The sequence below is a fragment of the Salvia hispanica genome, chromosome 4 (genome assembly GCF_029641045.1).
Source record: "Salvia hispanica isolate PSC_SH4W2 chromosome 4, Shi_PSC_v1, whole genome shotgun sequence".
In the NCBI taxonomy this organism is placed as follows: Eukaryota; Viridiplantae; Streptophyta; class Magnoliopsida; order Lamiales; family Lamiaceae; genus Salvia; species Salvia hispanica.
The window spans coordinates 16,384,714-16,407,050 of record NC_142695.1 but is presented as its reverse complement, the minus strand read 5'-3'; the positions used below and the strand labels follow the sequence as shown (position 1 = coordinate 16,407,050).

The following is a 22,337-nucleotide window of genomic DNA, read 5'->3' as shown; positions in this document are numbered from 1 at the left end:
TATTAGGTATGAAGAGGATAAGGGGAATTGAGCAAGAACATACTTCACCTACCGGGGAAGATGTAAACAGAAAGATAGTAAAGAAAGCGTCAAAGAATGTTGATAAAGCTGCTGCAAAGAAGGGCACAGGAGTTTCTGACAGAGTTCTGTGTCTTAAAAGAGGTCCGACAAAGTTTGTTGAAGCAATAAAATCTCTGAATGAGGAACAACAAAAGGCAGTAGAAGATATGGGTTTCGGGAGTCTTCTTCATTTCAATTTGACGTTTATTCCAGCAAAGCTTGCATATGAGATACTAGATAATTTTGATATAGATTCATGCGGAGTAAAGTTCAGACGAGGAATACTACATATCGGCGATGATGATGTCCATGCCACGCTTGGTTTACCAAATGGTCATTTGAAATTTGAAAGGCATCAAAAGTTGGACAAATTCATCAAAGAGATTGCTGAATCTTGTAACCGAGCTAGAAAAAATATGGGTCCTGATATGTTTATGGAAAAAATGTTAAGTGACGTTGAAGGTGGGGAAATGTTCAGGAAGATTTTCTTGATTTTATTCGACACAATCTTGATTAACCCCTCTGGAGAAGGATACTTGACAACACAGATTGAAGAGGTAATCGATGACATTGATAATGTCAAAGATTATAATTGGTGCGGTTATGTGATTGATTCTCTCCTTCATGCCCACAAGGTTTGGGCTAAAGACAAGAGCAAACCATTCACTGGACCTGTTTCATTTCTGGTGGTAAGTAACTAAAATATATATTCTTGAATTAATCTGTTTTAAATATGAAGTATTATTTAGAAGTGATGAACTAATGCTAAGTTTCATTTTGTAGCCATGTTATGTTGATAGGATTGTTCTTCAATCACGGCTCGTCACAAGAACATTCCCAACAATCAAGGGCTGGACAAGCAAACTGCTAAACAAAAGACAGAAAATGGAGCTTGAGCCCGGGCCATTTGGAAGAGGCATTAAGGAGGGTATTTTCAATCCCCAAAGAAGCAATCTGTTTGAATTGGGTGCAAAGCATGACATTGCCAGCTCATCTTGCATAAAAGGAAGTGATATCTCTGCTGCTGCAAAACGTAGAAAGCATTTTTTCAAAGTTATGGGAATTGCAGCTGATGCACTAAGTGAACTTATGAAGAACATAGAAGAAGATGCAGAAGATGTCAAGAAAGATGCATGCTCTAAAGTTGCAGCCAAATGCTCTTTGAAAATGATGGGCGTGCAACAGATGGGACAAGAAGAAGATGACATTGAAATCCAAAACATGTCTCAAGCAATGCAAGATGACGACGTTGATGATCCAGAATTTATCGCTGCAGTTGAGAAAGTAATGAAGGTGGCAGAGCTAAGAAAAAGATGGGAAACTGAAGGTCCTTCGTTTGATTTAGGATTTGAGATTGGAGGAAGGAATGTAAGTGGATGAATGGCTTCTTGGTTGAAAAATTGGATGTTGTAGTATGGGAACTTTGTTTTGTTGTGTTGTAATTCATATAAACAATGGGATGTAACTAACTGACTTATTTTGTTTGGTATTTGGGGATGAACTAAACTTATTTTGTTGTAAAATATGAAATGGTTTTTGTAACTAACATGTTCTATTTAGGCAATGGAGAACAGTTGTTCATTGGGTTTTGTTTGTATTGTTGTTTATAATTGACAGGTTGATAATACACCGTCAAGGGACATATATCCCGGGAACTATATCTTCGAGGCTGTACAATTCATGCCCATATATGATGTGAATAAGGTAAAATTTTACATTGCTTTTTATTAAGTCTGTTTGAAGTAATATTTCAGTATAATGAAGTAATTGTCGTACTGAATGAACTATTTTTTTACCTTGTCCTTTATTAATTCTGTTTGAAGTAATATTTCGGTATGATGAAGTAACTGTCATACTTAATGAACTATTTTTTATATAATACTACTGGCAGGGTCTTAATGTAAAAATGGGAGATGTTACATCGCCATCAAACTTCAGTGTTGTCGCAGGCCTTATGGATAACTTAAAAGCTAATATAATGGAGAAGGTAAAATCTGAATTTTTAGAAGTATACATCTCAAACAATGAAATAGTATGTCTTTGGAATAAATAATTTTCTAAATCAATACCAGGATTTGAATAAATTATGTGTTGTTCAACATGGATCAAATGTGAGATTGCATATAGATGATGAGCCAAAGGATGATGGTACCAAGGTATAAATCTAAATTACATGATTAAAAATCTTTATCACTCTACTACACACAACATACAACCTTGTGACATGATCCATTTACTTGTTTGATCCATGTTTACAAATGTCAAACCTAACAAGCACTGAATACTTTTTACTTCATTATATTAATAATTTGGTTCATTACGTAGAAGACCCAGTTCATTATGAATTAACTATCTTATTTAATGAAGTATTTTGTTATGTTATTCTACATCCAGAATCTTAGTATAAAAAATGGCAGATATTACACAGCCATCAAAGTTCAGTGTTACCTCGCCTCTTATTATCTCTCTTTGAAGTAATATTTCAGTATTATGAAGTAATTGTCGTACTGAATGAACTATTTTCTACCTTACCTTTTATTAACTCGGTTTGAAGTAATATTTCAATATAATGAAGTAACTGTCGTCCTGAATGAACTATTTTTTACCTTGCATTTTATTAACTCTGTTTGAAGTAATATTTCAGTATGATGAAGTAACTGTCATTCTGTATGAACTGTTTTTTATTATAAATCTAAATGTTTCAGTATGATGAAGTATTTTGTTATGTAATTCTACTTCCAGGATCTTAGTATACAAATGGTAGATATTACACAACCATCAAAGTTCAGTGTTGATGCTGGACTTATCGAAAACTTAAGAGTTAATCTAATGGAGAAGGTAAAATAACAATTTGAGAAGTATACATCTTAAATAATGAAGTATCTTGTCCCTGAAATGGATCATTTTCTGAACCACTACCAGAATTTGAATACACCGTGTGTTGATGAGCATAGATCCAATGCGAGATTTCAGAAAGATGATGGAACCAAGGTACAAATCTAATTTACATAATTAAAAATATTTATTCCCCTACTACACACAACATAAAAGCATTGAAATGATCCTTTGCTTTTATTGATATATGTTTATGATTGTCATACTCAAACAGCAGTGCATACTTTGTACTTCATTATATTTACAATTTAGTTCATTATGTAGAATATTAATGTGGATGCGGAAATTCAGTCAGTGTTGAATGCTTATAAGGATATAGACATGGATGATGATTTCATGGAAAGTTGTTTGGTTGGTAAGCCAGTGTCAACTGAGCTCATTGTTTACAACGCCAACAAGGTAAGCTTGTGCAAAGTCATAGATAATTTGAAGTTTGTTCTTTATATGATGAAGCTATAATAATTGATTTATTTATTGCAAACAATAGATCAAAACTTTGAAGGAACAGATAGATGTACGTACTAGAAATGAGAAAACTGTGTCTCATGCGTTGAAATCTCCATTCAATGAACGAGCAGTTAAGATTACAAACAAGCTCAGTAAAGATGAAAAAGAATCATATTACTGGATTCTTACAACACATAAAACAGAAGAGTATGATTTCTAAATTGCTTTCTAACATTGTATCGCATTATTTTTACTAGTATGTGAAATTCTAACATATATTAAAAAATATGCAGACTTGAACTTGTTTATGACGATGACGTTGTAAAAGTTACAAAGATGGAAATGTGTTCCTTGATACCTAGGAAATTAATTGTGGTTGGCGTTATAGATGCATGGGCTTCCTACCTCAACAATATGGAAGAATTCCGATCACTGTACTCATCAAGACGACTATTTTTCACCACTTATCCTTGTGTAAGTAAAATTATTTAAATTAAATAATATTAATTATTGTGAAAATCCTAACTATGTTATTATACAGTTGTATACGATTGTTACAAAGCCTCAAAACATGGATGTCAGCAAAATCATTGCAAACTTCTGCAGCAACTTGGACAGAGAGGTGAAGGAAATACCGTATTTCAAATGGGAACATGTGGACACGGTACAAGCATCATTCTGAAGTATCTTAATTTTTTATAAAGTAGTAATTTGAAAAAATGAAGTTAAAGCTATACTGTATAAACCTATGAAGTAGTTAATTGCCAAAATGAAGTAATAAAACTTAAAAGTGAAGTAATAGACTCTAAATATGAACTATCTATTTACTGTTTTGTATTCAGCTGCTGTGTTGTTTCATATTCTTCAGATATTTAACAATACTTCATTCTCCCAGTTTTTAACTTCATTCGAGTAATCTTTTACTTCATTACATAGGTCTTTTTCCCCATATGTGCGAATGAGCATTATTATGGTATTTGCTTTTGCTTCAAAAGAAATGGAATTGCTGTACTAGATAACTCTGAAAATGGCGACGACAATGATCTCACAACCAATTATAGTGACATTCCAGAGACGCTGGTTTGTATTCTTCACATATGATTTAATTTTATTACACTTACATATGATACACAACTAAAAATAACATATATTTTATTATACATGCAGAGATCATATTTTTGTCAATTCCTCACCAACATTGGTCTTCACAAACAGTGCAAGACAATATCCAATGCTAAAATACAGAGATTCAAAATGCCATGGAGAACTTCTGAAAATGTTGAAGACTGTGGAGTATTTCTAATGCGCCACATGGAAACATACAAGGGTGAGCGCAAAGGTTGTTGGAACTGTGGTTTAAAAAAATCAAGTTCAGGTGTTCTCCAAAGCTTGAGGGCCAAGTATTGCTCTGCATTGATGTTAGCAAATAACAGCCATACAAGCTTCAAGAACAAACAAGTTACCGAAACATACTATAAGGAGGAAAGCAATAGCCATGTAATAGATGTTGAGAAAATGATTGCAGCATATTTAAAGAAAAAATGAAGATTTTAGCAGATTAAGTTTTGATATATACATAGATCTGTTTTGAGCAATTCAAAATAAAGTACTTTGCTTATTAATGTTGTTCTATATTAGATTTAAATGTTGCATTGGATAATAGATATAGTTCATTGGGTAGTTAATTTGTACAATGAAGTAATAAATTATAATAATGAAGTGAAAATCTATAATAATGAAGTATCAGGCTTTTATTATGAAGTATCTATTTACTGCGTTGTATGGGTTTATGGTTTAAATTTAACTGCTGTGATCAAAGTTCAGTGTTACCTTGCCTTTTATTAACTCTATTTGAAGTAATATTTCAGTATTATGAAGTAATTGTCGTAATGAATGAACAAGTTTTACCTTACATTTTATTAACTCTGTTTGAAGTAATATTTCTATATAATGAAGTAAATGTCGTACTGAATGAACTATTTTTTACCTTGCATTTTATTAACTCTGTTTGAGGTAATATTTAAGTATGATGAAGTAACTGTCATACTGTATGAACTGTTTTTTATATAATACTACTAACAGCTGTGTTATTTACTCATATAAATGAACTAAATATTCTCAATCATCTGTCTCTTTGCACTTATAGACGATACATTTCCCTCACCAAGTACTTCTTTTTTCCCTTCAGCCATAATATGTCTAAATGCACGAATTTTATCACCATCTCCCTCTATAAGCCGTGCAATATCATAAAAATCTGCATGCATATCACTGTATTCCTGCTTCGTCTCATCCACAACAATAAATGACTCAATATTATCATCAAAACCAAAATGCACAGGCTTGACAAATTTAGACTTCAACCAGCGTCCTCCATGCAACTCATCAGGGACTAACTTCAATTTTTTGTTTCTCAAGATCCAAAATATGTGACTGTAAACGAGCCCAAGCCTCTCAAACATCTTACAACCACATGCATATGAACCACAAGAAATTGAGTATGAAACTGTCCAGTTCTTTGAGAACTTATCATTCAACACATAAATCTCATTCTCACCAACAGTTGACACTGTCACCATGGTGACATTATCGACTGCTTCCTCAATCTCACTCTGAATTAGTTTGAAACCACCGTCACTATAAATTGTTGATGCATGCTTCTCAAGAGCCGAATTTGTTTTCAAAGTTGGAATTGTGTTAAAATCCAAGTATTCAAGCCTATTATTGTTGCTCCTTTGACCATCCAATGTATTGTTGTAATACATAAGAAATTCAACAAGATTAGATCGAGACTTGGAGTACCTCTTGAAGAATATGTTCTGAGATTCAGATATAGATGTGGTCTTTATCAGTGAACTCATTGGAAAATCCCTAAAATATGCAGGAACCTGTAGTTCATCAAGTAATAAAAATACTTCATTTATTGGCTAATATACTTCAGCAGACAGAAAATGTGTTTCCAAAGGAGGATACATACCCAATATTTTCGTGAGTCAAACATAGAGGTAAACCACTCATTGTCCTTAAGCCCATATTTTTCCATTACATTATTCCAGGATTCTTCAAATTCTTCAGGCTCTATCAACTCAGACCAAACACAACTATTTAACTCCTTTTTCAAATCTTCATTACCAAGTTGACTCTTTGGTAACTTTTCCACAACTTTAAACATGATGTGCCACATGCACCATCGATGTCTTGTATCAACAAGGACTCTTTCCACAGCAACCTTCATTCCCAAATCCTGATCAGTAATAATCAATTTTGGTGCAGAACCCATGCATTTGACAAAACGTTCAAACAACCATGAGAAAGAATCGGCATTTTCCTCAGATAATAAGCCTGCACCAAATGTTACAGGTCTTCCATGGTTGTCTTTTCCTGTGAACGGTGCAAATATCATGCAGTACCTGCATTAAATCAATTCATCAAAAATATTCAGTAAATGTTATGCAGTACATGAATTATAAGTTAGTTCATTCTGTTAATTAAATACTTCATCTTGTCGTAGTTTTACTACATTCAACTAAAAATTCTAAATAATTATGCACTCACTTCATTCCAGTAGACTATTAATTCATTATTGACAGTTACTAGTACCTAAAGTCAATATTTCATGCATATGCAAGTTGATCACATCATAAACAGCATTATAAGTTAGTTCATTTTGTTTGGTAAATACTTCATCTTATCGGAGTTTTACTACATTCAACTAAGAATTCTAAATAATTATGCATTCACTTCATTCCAGTAGACTATTAATTCATTATTGACAGTTACTAGTACCTAAAGTAAATGTTTCATGCATATGCAAGTTGATCACATCAATAATCATTTTACTATAAACAACATACTTCATACCTATTAGTTGAATAGGTTGTGTCAAACGATACTATATCACCGTAGAGATGGAAATTCTTCTTAGCAATGGGATCACACCAGAAAAGATGAGTGAGCCTATCTTTGGAGTTCACCTCAAAATCATAAGTGAATGCCGGACAATTCTCCTTCTTTCGGCTCATTTCATTAATTATCATCTGTGCATCTGCCCCACGAGTAAATGCTCTCAAGTCGCGCCTATAGTTTCGAACTTCTACAACCGTACACCCAACATAATCCAGCCCACCAAGAACCTCATTCAGCAACTTAAAAGTCAACGTAGGACCTATGTTTGCACTTGCACAATCTAATATAAATTTCTGATGCATTAGATCAATGTTGCGATTCAGCCTCATGAATCGCCTATGGCGTCCCTCAACCATATCATGATTATGTTTTTCTTCAAATTGTTTGACAACATAACCAATTCCCTTAGAAAACTTAATCCCAATTTTAGACTTGCAAAAACACTTCCTAGAAGATCGTCTTCGTTTTGACTGCCCTTGCATTTTATTTTTCTTCTCACCTTCTCTACTACACACAACATATAACCATGTGACAAGATCCCCCTCCTTCTTTGATCCATGTTTACGAGTGTCAAACCCAACATACCGTGCATACTTATTATAGAACTCGGTAGCATCTTCAAGTTTAGGAAATATCTGTCCTACATAGGGCTTTAGTTGGGATGGACAGTCAGGTAGGTATGACACTGATATAAAACATGCAAACTACTGTCAGTGGAAAACTAAAACAAACAATTTATGCCTACAAATTTAGTTCATTATAACAACTGTTTAGTTCATTTAGCTGTTTTATTACTTCATTATAACAACAATTTAGTCGAATTAATGGCATACTTTAATGTGCAAACAACACATCAGTTAAAGATGTTACTTCATTATAATATTTTATTAATTCATTTTAACAGTGATTTACTTCATTATTAATATAGGAATTTAATATTCAATAAGAATAGAAGTTCAGTTTTAATGGATATTACTTCAGGATAACTTAATTTTACTTCATGAAGAGTACAAATCGCATATACACTACAATAATATCATAATTTAATATTCAATAAGAACAGAAGTTCAGTTTTACTTGTTATTACTTCAGGATAACAAAACTTTACTTCATTATGAGTACAAATCGCATATACACTACAATAATATCAGAATTTAATATTCAATAAGAATAGAAGTTCAGTTTTAATGGATATTACTTCAGGATAACTTAATTTTACTTCATGAAGAGTACAAATCGCATATACACTACAATAATATCAGAATTTAATATTCAATAAGAACAGAAGTTCAGTTTTACTTGTTATTACTTCAGGATAACAAAACTTTACTTCATTATGAGTACAAATCGCATATACACTACAATAATATCAGAATTTAATATTCAATAAGAATAGAAGTTCAGTTTTAATGGATATTACTTCAGGATAACTTAATTTTACTTCATGAAGAGTACAAATCGCATATACACTACAATAATATCAGAATTTAATATTCAATAAGAACAGAAGTTCAGTTTTACTTGTTATTACTTCAGGATAACAAAACTTTACTTCATTATGAGTACAAATCGCATATACACTACAATAATATCAGAATTTAATATTCAATAAGAATAGAAGTTCAGTTTTAATGGATATTACTTCAGGATAACTTAATTTTACTTCATGAAGAGTACAAATCGCATATACACTACAATAATATCAGAATTTAATATTCAATAAGAACAGAAGTTCAGTTTTACTTGTTATTACTTCAGGATAACAAAACTTTACTTCATTATGAGTACAAATCGCATATACACTACAATAATATAAGCATTTAATATTCAACAAGAACAGAAGTTCAGTTTTTAGCTCATATTTCCGACCATTTACTTCATTATTAATATGTCTACACTACAGACATGAAAAACATCAAAAATAACACATTGCTCGATTGAAAAAAGTTACGAACCTTCAACTGTGGTATTATCTAATTCTGGCTCTAAATCTGAATCAGAATCCGTGTCAAAAAGAGATCCTCCTAGATTAGTAAGATCATCCATAATCGATCCAGTTGAAGTAGATCCAGTTGAAGTAGATCCTAATCCGTCTTCAACCTCGGAATTTGTTGATGTAGTTCCGAATCGGTCGATATTCTCCATGAGGGTCAGAATATTGCCAAATTGGAGCAACACACGATGGTGAATCAAAGGCAGTTCGTAATTTAAAGTAGAACGCGATCGTTCGTGGAAGGCAGATTGAAGAAGATTGTAGAAGAACTTGATTGAAGAATTGAACGCGATCGACGAATTGAAGATCGTGGACCGCAGATCGTGAATTGAACAAGAATTGAAAGAGAATTGAAGGAGAATGACGAATTGCGATTGAACGAGAATTGAAGGAGAACGAGAATTGATTCGTCGACGATGTGAAGGAGAACGTGATCAGCAAGTTTTGCATATTTGGATAGTAATTTGTAATTTCCTAAAATACCTCTGAGCATGTTTTAATTGAATAAAATTAAAAATAAATTGTAAATTAATCCTAGCCACAAGATTAAGAAAATGGAAGGCCCTAATTTAGTCTCTAGTTCGGCCCTTAAGAATGGTTCGACATTGATCACAACTCTATATATATATATATATATATATAGGGAGATGATCAAAATAAGTATGCATTTAAATCAAGAAATGCAGCCCAAATCTGGGCCATAGGATTAGATGATCTAATGGCCAATAATTAACCTAAAATACGAAAGGTCATAATTAAGTAGTTTTAGGTCATATTATAAGATTCGGGTTTATGTCATGTTAAGATCATTTTAGGTCATGCTTTGTTAGCATGACATAAAAATAAACTAACTATGACATAAAAATGGCCTATGTATGATCTTGTTTTGCGTTTCTGTATTTAAATCTAGTCTTTATGGATCAAAACCATATATATATATATATATATATATATAGGGGAGCATTAAGCTCCTTTTACCCCTTTAGATACTATTTCCTTCATAATATTAACCATTAGATTAGAGATTTGAGCGGTCAAAATCAAGATTAAGAACCTGAACCCGTGTTGCATTATTGGTCATATTCTGTGCATTATGAGGGTATAAGAGTAAAAAGGCACTAGATTACAATAATTACGGGATTTATTGGAAAAACTGATTGACATACCATTCTAATTTCATCATTCTACTCTCTCTCATCAACCACGTTCCCTCAATTCTTCTCTCCACAAAAAACCCTAGCCGCCCCAAATTGATGTCGAGAAGAAACTTCCGCCATCGTCTCTCGCCGTAAAAACGTGGTAGAATCATGGGTCATCTCGCCGCAAAAATCAACGTCGGTCGCCAATTCACAGGCCTAAAGGACCGATTTTTAGTTTCACGCGCGCGATTGAGTTTCTGAAGTTCCGATATTGGTTTCTGAAGATTCGATTTTGGGTAATAAACACTTGTAAGCGTCGGTTTTGGGTCAATTTTTCTATAAAAAATGAAATTGTAATCTATTGAACTAGGGTTCTGTCTATTATTTAATTTTTTAGTTTATTGCTGAGTTGTATTTGGTATATGTTCGATTATTGCAGGTGAAACCATACAGATTTTGTATATGTTTCTGGAAATTGTCGATTTTGTGTTCACTGTGTTGTCGATTCTGTCCATTATTGACGATTTGGTTGATTATTGAGTTATATCTATATTTTTTGTCGATTTGGATGAAGGAATTCAACTGATTTCGTTGGTGTGTATTGCAGAACATCAATGATGAAGAGAGGCAAACCCTTCAAGAGTCAACCAACACAGACTGAAGGTTACGTAATTGTTTCCCCTGTATTGATGCATTATTCCTTGGTTGTACTACATTATTGAACATTATCTTGCATTTATACTCTGTATTCATAGATAAATTATGCATTATTGTGAATGTTGTGTGTTTCATGATTTGGTTTGAATATGAAACGATTGGGTCACAATTAGATGAAGCATTATTTGTTGGTTGTGTGACATTATTGACTGTTGGCTGTGTTTTGATGTATGTGGTAATGTTCATGTAATCTGAAGCAATTGTTTCAATTGAATTGATGCATTATTTGGTTGAAAATGAACATTATTTGTTCATTGTGTTTACGGATAATAATATGTACATTGGTTACATTGAAACAGTTTCAAATATGTACATTAACTTATGCATTATTTAGTTGAAAATGTACATTATTAAGTAATGGTGTGTACGTTTTTAAGTATAAGCTAAACTGTACTATTTCTAAGTTTGAATCTTTGTATTAGTTACCCAATTTGTAACAGTAAATATTTGCATTATTAAGTTCATATTATGCATTATTATGCTGATATTATGCATTACATAGTAGACATTTTACATTATTGAGAAAAGGTGTCTATCTATGCATCGGATAAATTGATTTTTATGCATTATTTACTCATTTGTTAACATTAATGTGCAAGATTTTGTGCATTACAGAAAACTCATGGAATACATGTCTCTTTCTTTTTTTTGTCAGCAAGTAAGCAGCGTCGCGTTGATTTTGATGAAGCAGTAGATGATGTAATTCTAATTGTATTAGCCCAGAAGCTTCGGCATAGATTATCGGAGGACAAAGCAGAGACCAGTACATCCCGTAAAGAGTGGATAGGATGTATGGGGTGGAGAAGTATGGGGAGTGATCGTATGGATACTTTATGGATAGCTTAATGTTGGAAGTGATAATATCAGACTTATTGGTTAGCTAGTTGTGAACAATTTCAAGTTTTATGAACTTGTGCAAATTAAGCTTCAATCGTGGAGAACATTCTGGTATAACGAACACTACACATAAAAACAAAACAACATGCATATCAGAATTTATAGTCATTATATGCCATAAATCGTACATTACGGAAAAGATGAATGCATTATAGACTGATATTCGTACATTACATAAATCGTGAAATACAATACAGCAGGTCCTATGAGAAAATAAAGTCTGAAATCTTTTGATGGAGAAAATCAAGCTACTTACCATAACTAAATCAAATGTGAAAGACAATAAGGCCCTTTTCGATTATTTTAATGAATATAATTTAATTAATCAGGCCCTATTTTGGGCCATTAGATCTTGCAAATGGATGGACAAGATTAAAAAGGAAAAAGAACAAAATATGAGAAAAGTATATGAATACATCCCTATATATATATATATATATATAGGGACGTGATCAGGTCCATAACTGAAATTCTGTCAAAAATCAAAGCAAATCTCAGTCATTGGATCTTGTGATGTAACCGTTAGATTAATGACACGTGTCATCTAATAATATAGATTGTGTAGTCTAATAATGTAGCTCGATGAATAATGTAACACGCTTTAGTCTAATAATGTAGATTGTATAGTCTAATAATGTAGCTCGGCTAATAATGTAACGCTTATACTGTAATAATGTAGCTCGGATATTATGATCACGACCATCCAATCTAAGGATCCAAGGGCTGAGATTCGCTTTGATTTTTGACAGGATTCCACTTATGGACCATAGCGCACCCCTATATATATATATATATATATATATATATATATAGGGTCTTGTTAGGTTGAGATTATTTAGCTAAATTGAGAAATGAGATGCAATATGGACCACTAATCCACAAGATTAACAAAATGTCAACAAATACCACATTATGTCAACAAGGGGGTATAATTGTAATTTCAATAATAAAAAAGCTTAAAACATAAAAACGTATTTCAATCCAATTTCTTAAAACCTCTCTTAAACTCTGCTGAAAAATCTTCAAATCTTTATACAATTCATACAATTCGAACCCCTTCAAAATCTGCAAAATCTCGCTGCTCTTCAAAATTCAAACCGTAAACATTCCAACAGAGTTTTCTACAATGACGATAGAAGAGAAAAATCAAAAAGAATCGGTTGAAACATCGATTGAAGCTGAATTGGCTGAAGCAGCGATCGAAGAGAATAGACATTCCAAATCGGCGACGGTTGAAGCGACTTCTTCAGGTTAAGAAATTGATTCAAATTTTAAGTATATTGCTTCGATTTTGGTGTATTAAAACACATCTGGATTTCGTTTTTTATGAATTCGATTCCTGCTAAATTTTTTTGTTGATTAGCGATGGTAGAATCGGAAGAGATGGAAACGAACAATGCTGCTGGAAAAAACGGAAGAGAACAAGCATCACCTTCCAGTTAAGGATTTGTTAAAATTTTTAAGATTATTGACATTTTATATACTAGCTATTGACATAGCTATAATAACATACTGTTGACAGTAGTGTATGCTTGTTTGAATAGGTGTTGACATAATTATATTGACATAGTGTATGCTTTTTTGAATCGCCGCAGTTGATGTTGTGCTCGTCGCAATTTACCTCCCAGAATTTGGCGTCGATCTGGTTGCGACATTGATGTGGAATTGTGGATGATTTCTCTGATTTTCCTTGATTTTGGGGGAATTTTCCTTCTTCGATTTCATTAGTAGTATGATTTTGATGTGATTAATACTAGAATAATTAGTTTTCTTATGAATTCAATTTCTGATGATTTTTTTTGTTGATTAGCAATTGAAGAAGCGCAATTGAACATCAGAGAACATCAAGCATCACCTTTCAGTTAAGGATTTGTTTAAATTTTTAAGATTATTGACATTTTATTCAATAGCTATTGACATAGCTATAAAAGTATACATATGTTAACATGATATCGTATATTGTTGACATAGTGTATGTTTGTTTGAATGGCTGTTGACATAGTTATATTCACATTATAAACAGGATCAATTTCACTAATTAGACTGTGCATTATAAACAGGATATTGACAGAGTGTATGCTTGTTTGAATGACTGTTGACATAGTTATATTCACATTATAAACAGGATCGATTTCACTAATTGATTGTTGACTGTTGATATGGCGCTGGTGGTACCAGTCGTTGCCGTTAGCCATCAAGAGGCCGCGGCCGATGAAATGCTTGGAGCCTTGCTGCTGGAGCCAGGATTTCACGGAGAGGCTGCTGTATTTGGACATAAGCTCTTTGATGAGGTGTGTTTCGGTGAGGCACAGTCGTGGCTCCACTCCGTTCCAAAATATGAAGCGTTTTCCTGAATTAATGAATGAATGAATGAATGATGTGGTACATATATATATATATATATATATATACTGTATGTTTTGGACCAGATGATGTAATGGGGGAGGAGACGGGAGATGATATCGTGGTGGAGAGAAAGGCAGTCGTTGGCGGTGAAGTTGGGTCCATTGAGGAAGAACAAGTGCCTCAACAACAAATGCCTGATGTTGATGACAGTGGTGTTGGGTCTTCCCAGAACCTACTCCCAAAAGAATTCATACAGAATGTTGTGAAAAACATTAATCACATGAATTACGGGAAGATCAATCTTGTCAAGGTCCTTAAAGAAGCTCCCTCACACATCAAATCTAATTTTTTAGTTGGATTGGTGTGTGATATGGTTTGATCTGCACTTGGAAGCCAAACGACTCCACTTGAATCTGTGGCCGACAAGTTTGTTCATTTGTCCAAGATGTTCCTTCAAGACAAGCCTGATACTTTTGATCACTGGAAAACAATATCTGAATCAATAGTTATTGCTGAAAAAGAAAAGAAAGTTCTTGAAGATTTGACTGAATTTCCAACTTTTAAATTTGGACATTTCTTTGATGAAGTAAGTACATCATTTTGTTTACATATGTTTCTCTGAGTTGACATTAGATTACTCCTGCATTTTATATACTAACATTGTAGAACTAATTTACAAGCAGTATGCAGAAGAAAGAAACAGAGAAAATATTCATACATCGCCAGGTTATGATCCTAAAGGGGTTAGCCAATGAATCAGCCTCTCCTATCTCACCACCAGCTGCAGGCCCAATGGATGACGCACAAGTTGAAAGGAACAAAGAAAAACAACAGGAGAAAGGGAAAGAGAAAGAAGAGAATATTGTTAAAATAAAATAACTAAAACTAAGATTAAATAGTATATTGTTTTTATAAAATGACTGAATTGTTGTTGGCATGGCTTGAAAGTGTAGTTGACATTTAGTTATAATTGTTGTTGACATGATTTGTACGTGTTGTTAACATGACTTATAATTGTTGTTGACATGGTTTCTATGTGTAGTTGACATGGCTTATAATTGTTGTTGACATGACTTATAATTGTTGTTAACATGGTTCTATGTGTAGTTGACATAGTATGTAACATAGTTGACATGGCTTGTACGTGTAGTTGACACGATATGTACCGTAGTTGACATGACTTGTATGTGTCGTTGACACGATTTGCACCATAGTTGACATAATTATATTAGTTTTTGACATGACTAGTATATATAGTTGACATGATTTTTAACTGTAACTAACCTTAAAAACATGAATCATAATTGAGCAAAATTAAATTATATGTTTAAGTAATCTTAAATTATATGACTACATCTTCATGTGTAAGTAATCTTAAATTATATAGTTGGATGGGTTTTAAAACTATTATTGTGGATTCTGAATTTTGAACTTAGCAGTTATATCAAATGTTAATCAGTTCAACAAATTGTATTGAAATGTCAACAACATATAACCAAATGTCAACAGCTTGTATAAAGTGTCAACAACTCAGAAAACAAATATTATAATTAATAAAGAAAATTATAAGATAGATGTCATTAGAGAGCAAAATCAAATATCAACAACTAAGAAGATAATGTCAATAACTTTTAGTATATGTTAACAACTAAAAAACAACTCTGATTGTTGTTGACATGGTTTCTATGTATAGTTGACATGGCTTGTACGTGTAGTTGACATAGTGTGTAACATAGTTGACATGGTTTGTACGTGTAGTTGACACGATATGTACCGTAGTTGACATGACTTGTATGTACCGTTGACACGATATGCACCATTGTTGACATGGCTAGTATATATAGTTGACATGATTTTTAATTGTAATTAACCTTAAAAACATGAATTGTAATTGTAATTACCCCTCCAGGCAGGACTGGGGCAGCCTGGACGCCATCATCAGCGAGTAGCACGGAGGCAAGTCTGACTCCAACTTGTATTGAAATGTCAACAACTTATAACCAAATGTAAACAGCTTGTATAAAGTGTGTACAACTCAGAAAACAAATCTTAAAATTAAAAAATAAAATCATACAATAGATGTCAATAGAGAGCAAAATCAAATATCAACAACGGGTCTTGTTAGGTTGGGACTTTTTAGCTTAATTGAGAATTGAGATGCATTTTCAGCCACTCATTCACAATTTTCGCGCAAACATTATGTCAACTAGGGGGCATAATTGTCATTTTCGCGATGTCAACTACGGAGACATTATGTCAACTACGATGTCAACAGCGAACATTATTTATGTCAACTACGATGTCAACAACAAACGTTATTTATGAGAACCACGATGTCAACGGCAAACATTATTTATGTCAACTATTATGTCAACAACAACATTTTACAAATAATTAATGTCAACAACGAATATTTTCATGTCAACGACTTATATTATATATGTCAACAACAACGTTTTACATATAATTCATGTCAACAACAACATTTTACATATAATTCATGTCAACAACAATGTTTTACATATAATTCATGTCGTTGAAGCCGGATTTGACTGCAGAACAATACGGCAACGATCTAAGGGCCTTTGCTGCGAAGTCCACTATACGCTCCTTCACAACTGCTTTAGACTTGTTAAATGTCACCTTCCCATAAAATAGTTCCTGTTTTAATTTTCAATCAATCAATCAATCTTAAGTGTAGTTAGCATGTTATGCAGCATTGCAATCTTCAACTAAGTAATTCGAGCTTTATACTACACAACCGCGCTTGAAAAAAAAGAACCACACACAAAATTTCATGAATTATAAGATCAAGAACTGATGTAGGAGATTCACAATGTACCTGATGGTGGAAAAAGGCTTCCAATACATGGAATGTTGATGAAGAGTTGATCTTATTAGCTATATGCAGAGCCTTAGAAGTTGCAAATGAATTATCATGGTAACTGCAATCCAATCAGATTCATCTCTCAAATTATGCAAATTGTATAAGCAAGCAATCATAAATTGGAATAACAAATCCCACAACATAATGGGAAAATATGTAAACAAACTGAAACAGATAATGTCAACTAGCATATCTTAATTGACCCACACCAGCACCAACATCTCAGACATCATATCATGGACTCTCAACCCTATCCATAACACCTTCCTCCACCAACAAACACCACAGCAGAGGCTATTCAGACATGGGAGGTTGCATTTTGCATACAACTATTTTGTATATCAACAAAATGTCAACAAAGAGTATAGCTACATAGAATATTTAACAGGTAACATACATCAGACATCCTATCATGGACTCTCAACACTATCCATAACCCCTTCCTCCACCAACAAACTGAACAGCAGGGGCTGTTCAGACAGGGGAGGGTTCATTTTGCATAAAACTATTTTGTATATCAACAAAATGTCAACAAAGAGTGTAGCTACATAGAATATTTAACAGATAACATACATAATGCCCACAGATTTCCATTTATGTCAACAGACCATCAATTTAAATATCAACAGTGCATTTATGTCAACAGAGTATAATTCACCAACATAACACAAAAAAATCATGTTAATGAAACAGAATATCAACAAAGAGTATAGCTACAGAGTATAATTCACCAACATAACACAAAATTTGACAGGTAACATACATCATGTCAACAGATTTGCATTTATGTCAACAGAGTATAATTCACCAACACAACACAAAAAAATCATGTTAATGAAAATCAAACCAAATTACCTCCACCATTCGTCGATGTCGACTCGGAATAAGATGAAGAATCCATCAGATGACACTTAGGTGTTGATTATGAAGTGAAATCGAAGCTAAAGATGAAAAAGCGAAAAAATAAAAATTGATTAGGAAGAAATTTGACTGGGCATCAACAAATAAAACATAAAAACAGAATCAAAGTAGATAAAATCGACCTAAAAACTTCAGATTCAACACCAAAATCCATCGATTTGTCTTTTGATTTTCGAAAATTGATATCCTGAGGAATCGTCGAATCAGATATCGTTCAAATCGTTGAAATCGTCTGCGTTCTAATTTTTGAGTCAATTGAATCAGAAATCGATTCAATCAATTGAATCAGAGATCTCACGAAATCGTAATTCTCACCAAAATCGCAATTGAAAGCTGAAGAACTTCAAAATCGGTAAAATCGACCGAAAAACTTTCGAACTGGTCGTCTGTTTTTCGAAAATTGAATCGCAAATCAGATATCGTTGAAATCGTCTAAGTCTAATTTTCGAATCAATTGAATCATAAATCGTTAAAATAGATTCAATCAGTGATCTGACGGAAATCGCAAAATCTCACAAGAATCGCCAATCTCACGGTAATATGCTGAAGAACCCTAGATTAAAACGCGAAAAGACAGTTTTACCCTTTCATATTAAATTAATCTGAAAATATTTATTGTATGGCAAAATCTGGACCACTCATTTAATAAAAATGAGTGACTAATATTGCATCTCATTTCCCAATTAGCCTAAATAATCTCAATTGATCACAATCCTATATATATATATATATATATATATATATATATATATATGGGTGCGATCATATCATAACTCATATTTATGTGATAACCTAATAACCCTATCATTTTATGAGTCAAAAGTATCATTTTTACTAAAAAATGATATTTATACACGATAAAATGATATTTTTTCAACAAGCATAAAATGATACTTTTATTCTATAAAATGATATTCTGTTCCATAAAATGATATTTTTCGTCCATAAAATGAGGGTTATTATATGGATTATACAGAGAATTAGTATATTCAATATCAACACACACAACAGCGACTTCTAAACAATTTTTTCACGTATCCTACCAAGTTTGAATTTCAATAACCACTGTTCCTCAGAAATGAACATTAGAAAAACAAATACTGTAATAAATAAACAAAAACTATTTGTCATAGCCATTTCAAGTTGTGGATAGAGGAAAAACATCAATCCTCCTTGAAAGGGCCAAGTAGTTCTTCGGATTCTTGGTGAAGGGAGGAGCTCCTTTGCTCGACAACCTTATCCCGAGTGCCAACAGTTAGAGGTTCGTCTTGCACCATTGCAACGATCAGCACCACAGCCAGCACAACACAGATAAGAAGGAGAGCAACTATGATTGCCACTTTTGAATTCATGAGACTCAGTAGTGATGGACCAATGATTCTTTTGTGTATCACTCTTCCTTCTCTGTAACCCTCGAGGAATCTTGAGACTTGGGAGGCCATGTCTGTTTTGTCTCCATTTTCTGAACCAGTAACCTGTTGAGTGAGGGATCAATATCATGAACAGGATAATGTTACATGGAATAGAGCATTGTCAATGTTGGAGTTTGAATTAGAAATATCAAAACCATTGCATAAAAGCAACAGTTTTGTGGAATACAAGCATGTTTTACGTACTAAATGCATCATTCTCTCTGTATTATTCACAAGGAATTGCTCAGATTCTAAAATATTAAGATTTGTCATATTGTTAAAGTCGTTTGAGTGAAGGTAGCTTCTGAAAATAAAGAATCACCTACCAGATAATAATTCTCGTTGCCATCCCATACAACCATCCTCGGAAACTCAGTTTTCATGTCCACTTCGAATGATTGAGCAAAATCCTCCCACTGTTGTAAGCCAACATAACCAAACACCAAATCGCGATTTGCAGATGCAGCAGCCTTAAGAACTTGGAATAGTTCCCTAGATTTCTCTTCCTTCTCATCCTTGATAATAGTTAGAAGAACTTTCCTTTCATCATCTTGCAGTAACTTCAGTGAACCTTGACTTATAGGAAATACAAGTGGGAGCAAACTCTTGCTTATGTAATCTTCAAGGGATTTTTCTGCATTCAGCGCAAAAAAAACAATATGTTCACCGTGATGTCTGAGGTCATCCTTGTTCTATTAGTTGAAATGACACATGTTAAAAGGTTGAAATTTTCAGCAAATCATTATAAACTGTAAATAAATATCTAACTTGGATCTATAGTTCTATATGGGCTGTTTGGAATGATCCACCCGGGCAAGATGGAGAGCAAACAACTAAGAACTACTGAACTAGCATAGCAGAGATTCTACAAAAAGAGCTCAATTTAATTGAATGAGTCAACTGTCACCCAAGTTACAATAGCATTCAATTGAGCAACTTTTCCACTAGAGTCAGATAAGGCCTAACCTTTGCTATCCCTGCTTAACTTAAACGATTAGATGCTTACAGCAGTTCATGAGATCGCTGTGGTCCTATGACATTTGCAGAACAACAAAAGATAAATGTAATGATGCATCCCAGTCAGTGATTATAACAGGAGCCACAATATTAAGTGAAAGCCATTGATTTGACAGTCAGATAAGGCCTAACCTTCAAATGGCCCATAAAAGACGCTCTTTTCATCATAGGCCGGATAAATTGCAAGCAAAGCAGGAACCTTATTTAAACCATATGATGTCACAATTTCATCAGAGAAACCATTAGCAACAGAAAACCATGCTTTCTTCTTATTCTTAACGGCTGAATCCAATATCACCCACTCGTTCAAGCCAAAGCCTATGAATATCGGAAAATCAAAACCTGCTGCTTTAACAAAGTCTCTGACATCAGAATCCGAACTCAGTACAGAAACATCAGGAGCGACGAACTTTGCCAGCGATTGAACAAGTAAATCAGCTTTCCTAGGTCCATAGTATTCTGTGGGGACTCCATGCATAAACATCTTTAGAGTTGGAAATCCACTGCATTGAACGTAACAAAATACTATCACTCTTCCCATTTTCCCAAATTCTTGATGCTCATATATTTCACTGAATCTAAACTTCTTTTAAGGAGTCCTATCAGGATAGCTTCCATTTATGCTATCAATTATTATTTCTATGATCAACTTCTCCTCAAAAGATATCTATACTACCCCCATAAACACACACACCTACATATATGATCAAAAGAAACAATAAACCATTGCAACGTACTCGACATTATGCTTAGAGGCAAGCTTTTTGTGTTTGTCAGCATCTACTTTTGCCACAACTATAGGCTGCCTCAACCCAGCTAGAACAGGAGCTGCTCTCTCTAACTGCAATTCAAAATTCACAATAATCAGCCCTCTGTAAAATGGCTAAAGCGACGTAATACATAGCACTCAAACTACGTTAAAGCGATGAACACAAAGAAATTTAACTGCACGAACATAGCGTATTCGGCAATCAATAACCAATACCAATAATGCACGTATGAAAATAAGTAGAAAATTTAGATGCAGAGAATCAACAAGAAGCAAAATTCACTTATAAAATTGAGAAATTAGCAGAAAAGAATAAAAATTTCAACCTCCGGCATGAGGCGATTGCAGTGGCCACACCATGGAGCGTAGAAATCGACGAAAATATAATCGAATTTGGAAATTGCGGCGTCGAAATTGGAATCGTCGAGCTCCAACACACTGCCATCCAATTTGAACTGGTTTCCATTTGCGGTGATCGATAGAGAGAGAGAAAAGGAGAATACGAGGAGCAGTGATCGGAGTGAGATAATGGAGGAGGAGGAGTGAATCGTTGGAGAAGAACAAGGCATTATGATTTATGAATTTTATTAATTTATTCATAATCGATCATTCATTCGTGAATATATATATGTAGTGAATTTAATTACTCATTAACTAAAATAATATTCATGTTAGGTAAGAAACAGATTTATCAAATTAGTTTGATTTATTTAGTTAAATCTCTAAATGTAGTTTTAAAGGAAACTATGAAATTGAATTACAATTATTTGACACCAACTCCACCATAACTAAAAAAGTGAGTTTTGGATAATCAAACCATTTATTTTTTCATATTTTCACACAATTTTTTTAAAATGATTCAATGCACATCAGTTCCAATTTTTTCTATGTTAAACTATGCCGTTTCACTTGTGAAACAATATTGCAACTT

The 22,337-nt window shown here is 33.3% G+C and overlaps 3 protein-coding genes and 1 long non-coding RNA gene across 4 annotated transcripts; 2 read left to right on the top strand and 2 right to left on the bottom strand.

Moving 5' to 3' along the window:
- The first annotated feature begins 1,966 nt into the window (after positions 1-1,966).
- On the top strand, positions 1,967-4,947 carry LOC148927361 (uncharacterized). The gene is made up of 8 exons (XM_089056112.1): positions 1,967-2,047; positions 2,133-2,216; positions 3,220-3,354; positions 3,443-3,609; positions 3,696-3,876; positions 3,944-4,066; positions 4,339-4,482; positions 4,570-4,947. Exons 1-8 carry the CDS (start codon positions 1,967-1,969, stop codon positions 4,945-4,947), a joined length of 1,293 nt encoding a protein of 430 aa, XP_088912238.1.
- Positions 4,948-5,510: 563 nt separating this feature from the next.
- LOC125194818 (protein FAR1-RELATED SEQUENCE 5-like) lies at positions 5,511-9,453 on the bottom strand. Its single transcript, XM_089056565.1, has 4 exons — positions 9,264-9,453; positions 7,264-7,993; positions 6,380-6,812; positions 5,511-6,290 (listed from the first exon to the last, which is right to left on the bottom strand). Exons 1-4 carry the CDS (start codon positions 9,451-9,453, stop codon positions 5,511-5,513), a joined length of 2,133 nt encoding a protein of 710 aa, XP_088912691.1.
- Positions 9,454-10,509: 1,056 nt separating this feature from the next.
- LOC125186417 (uncharacterized) lies at positions 10,510-11,986 on the top strand. The gene is made up of 3 exons (XR_016137740.1): positions 10,510-10,736; positions 11,048-11,103; positions 11,813-11,986. It is a non-coding gene; the product is annotated as an uncharacterized LOC125186417 (long non-coding RNA).
- Positions 11,987-19,223: 7,237 nt separating this feature from the next.
- Positions 19,224-21,994, bottom strand: LOC125193383 (protein disulfide isomerase-like 5-2). The gene is made up of 5 exons (XM_048091160.2): positions 21,733-21,994; positions 21,375-21,478; positions 20,770-21,140; positions 19,947-20,254; positions 19,224-19,683 (listed from the first exon to the last, which is right to left on the bottom strand). Exons 1-5 carry the CDS (start codon positions 21,973-21,975, stop codon positions 19,372-19,374), a joined length of 1,338 nt encoding a protein of 445 aa, XP_047947117.1. The 5' UTR covers positions 21,976-21,994; the 3' UTR covers positions 19,224-19,371.
- Positions 21,995-22,337: the final 343 nt, after the last annotated feature.

What these genes read in the sequence shown, in the direction of transcription:
- LOC148927361 (XM_089056112.1), top strand. Translation starts at nt 1,967, where the DNA reads ATGGGAGATGTTACATCGCCATCAAACTTCAGTGTTGTCGCAGGCCTT. An exon ending in ACAACACATAAAACAGAAGA is followed by an intron (nt 3,610 to 3,695) that starts GTATGATTTCTA and finishes AAAAATATGCAG; the next exon opens with ACTTGAACTTGTTTATGACG. An exon ending in TTTTCACCACTTATCCTTGT is followed by an intron (nt 3,877 to 3,943) that starts GTAAGTAAAATT and finishes GTTATTATACAG; the next exon opens with TTGTATACGATTGTTACAAA.
- LOC125194818 (XM_089056565.1), bottom strand. Translation starts at nt 9,453, where the DNA reads ATGGAGAATATCGACCGATTCGGAACTACATCAACAAATTCCGAGGTT. An exon ending in AGATAATACCACAGTTGAAG is followed by an intron (nt 7,994 to 9,263) that starts GTTCGTAACTTT and finishes GTTTTATATCAG; the next exon opens with TGTCATACCTACCTGACTGT. An exon ending in ACAACCTATTCAACTAATAG is followed by an intron (nt 6,813 to 7,263) that starts GTATGAAGTATG and finishes GATTTAATGCAG; the next exon opens with GTACTGCATGATATTTGCAC.
- LOC125193383 (XM_048091160.2), bottom strand. Translation starts at nt 21,975, where the DNA reads ATGCCTTGTTCTTCTCCAACGATTCACTCCTCCTCCTCCATTATCTCA. An exon ending in GCAATCGCCTCATGCCGGAG is followed by an intron (nt 21,479 to 21,732) that starts GTTGAAATTTTT and finishes TTTGAATTGCAG; the next exon opens with TTAGAGAGAGCAGCTCCTGT. An exon ending in CTTTTATGGGCCATTTGAAG is followed by an intron (nt 20,255 to 20,769) that starts GTTAGGCCTTAT and finishes CGCTGAATGCAG; the next exon opens with AAAAATCCCTTGAAGATTAC.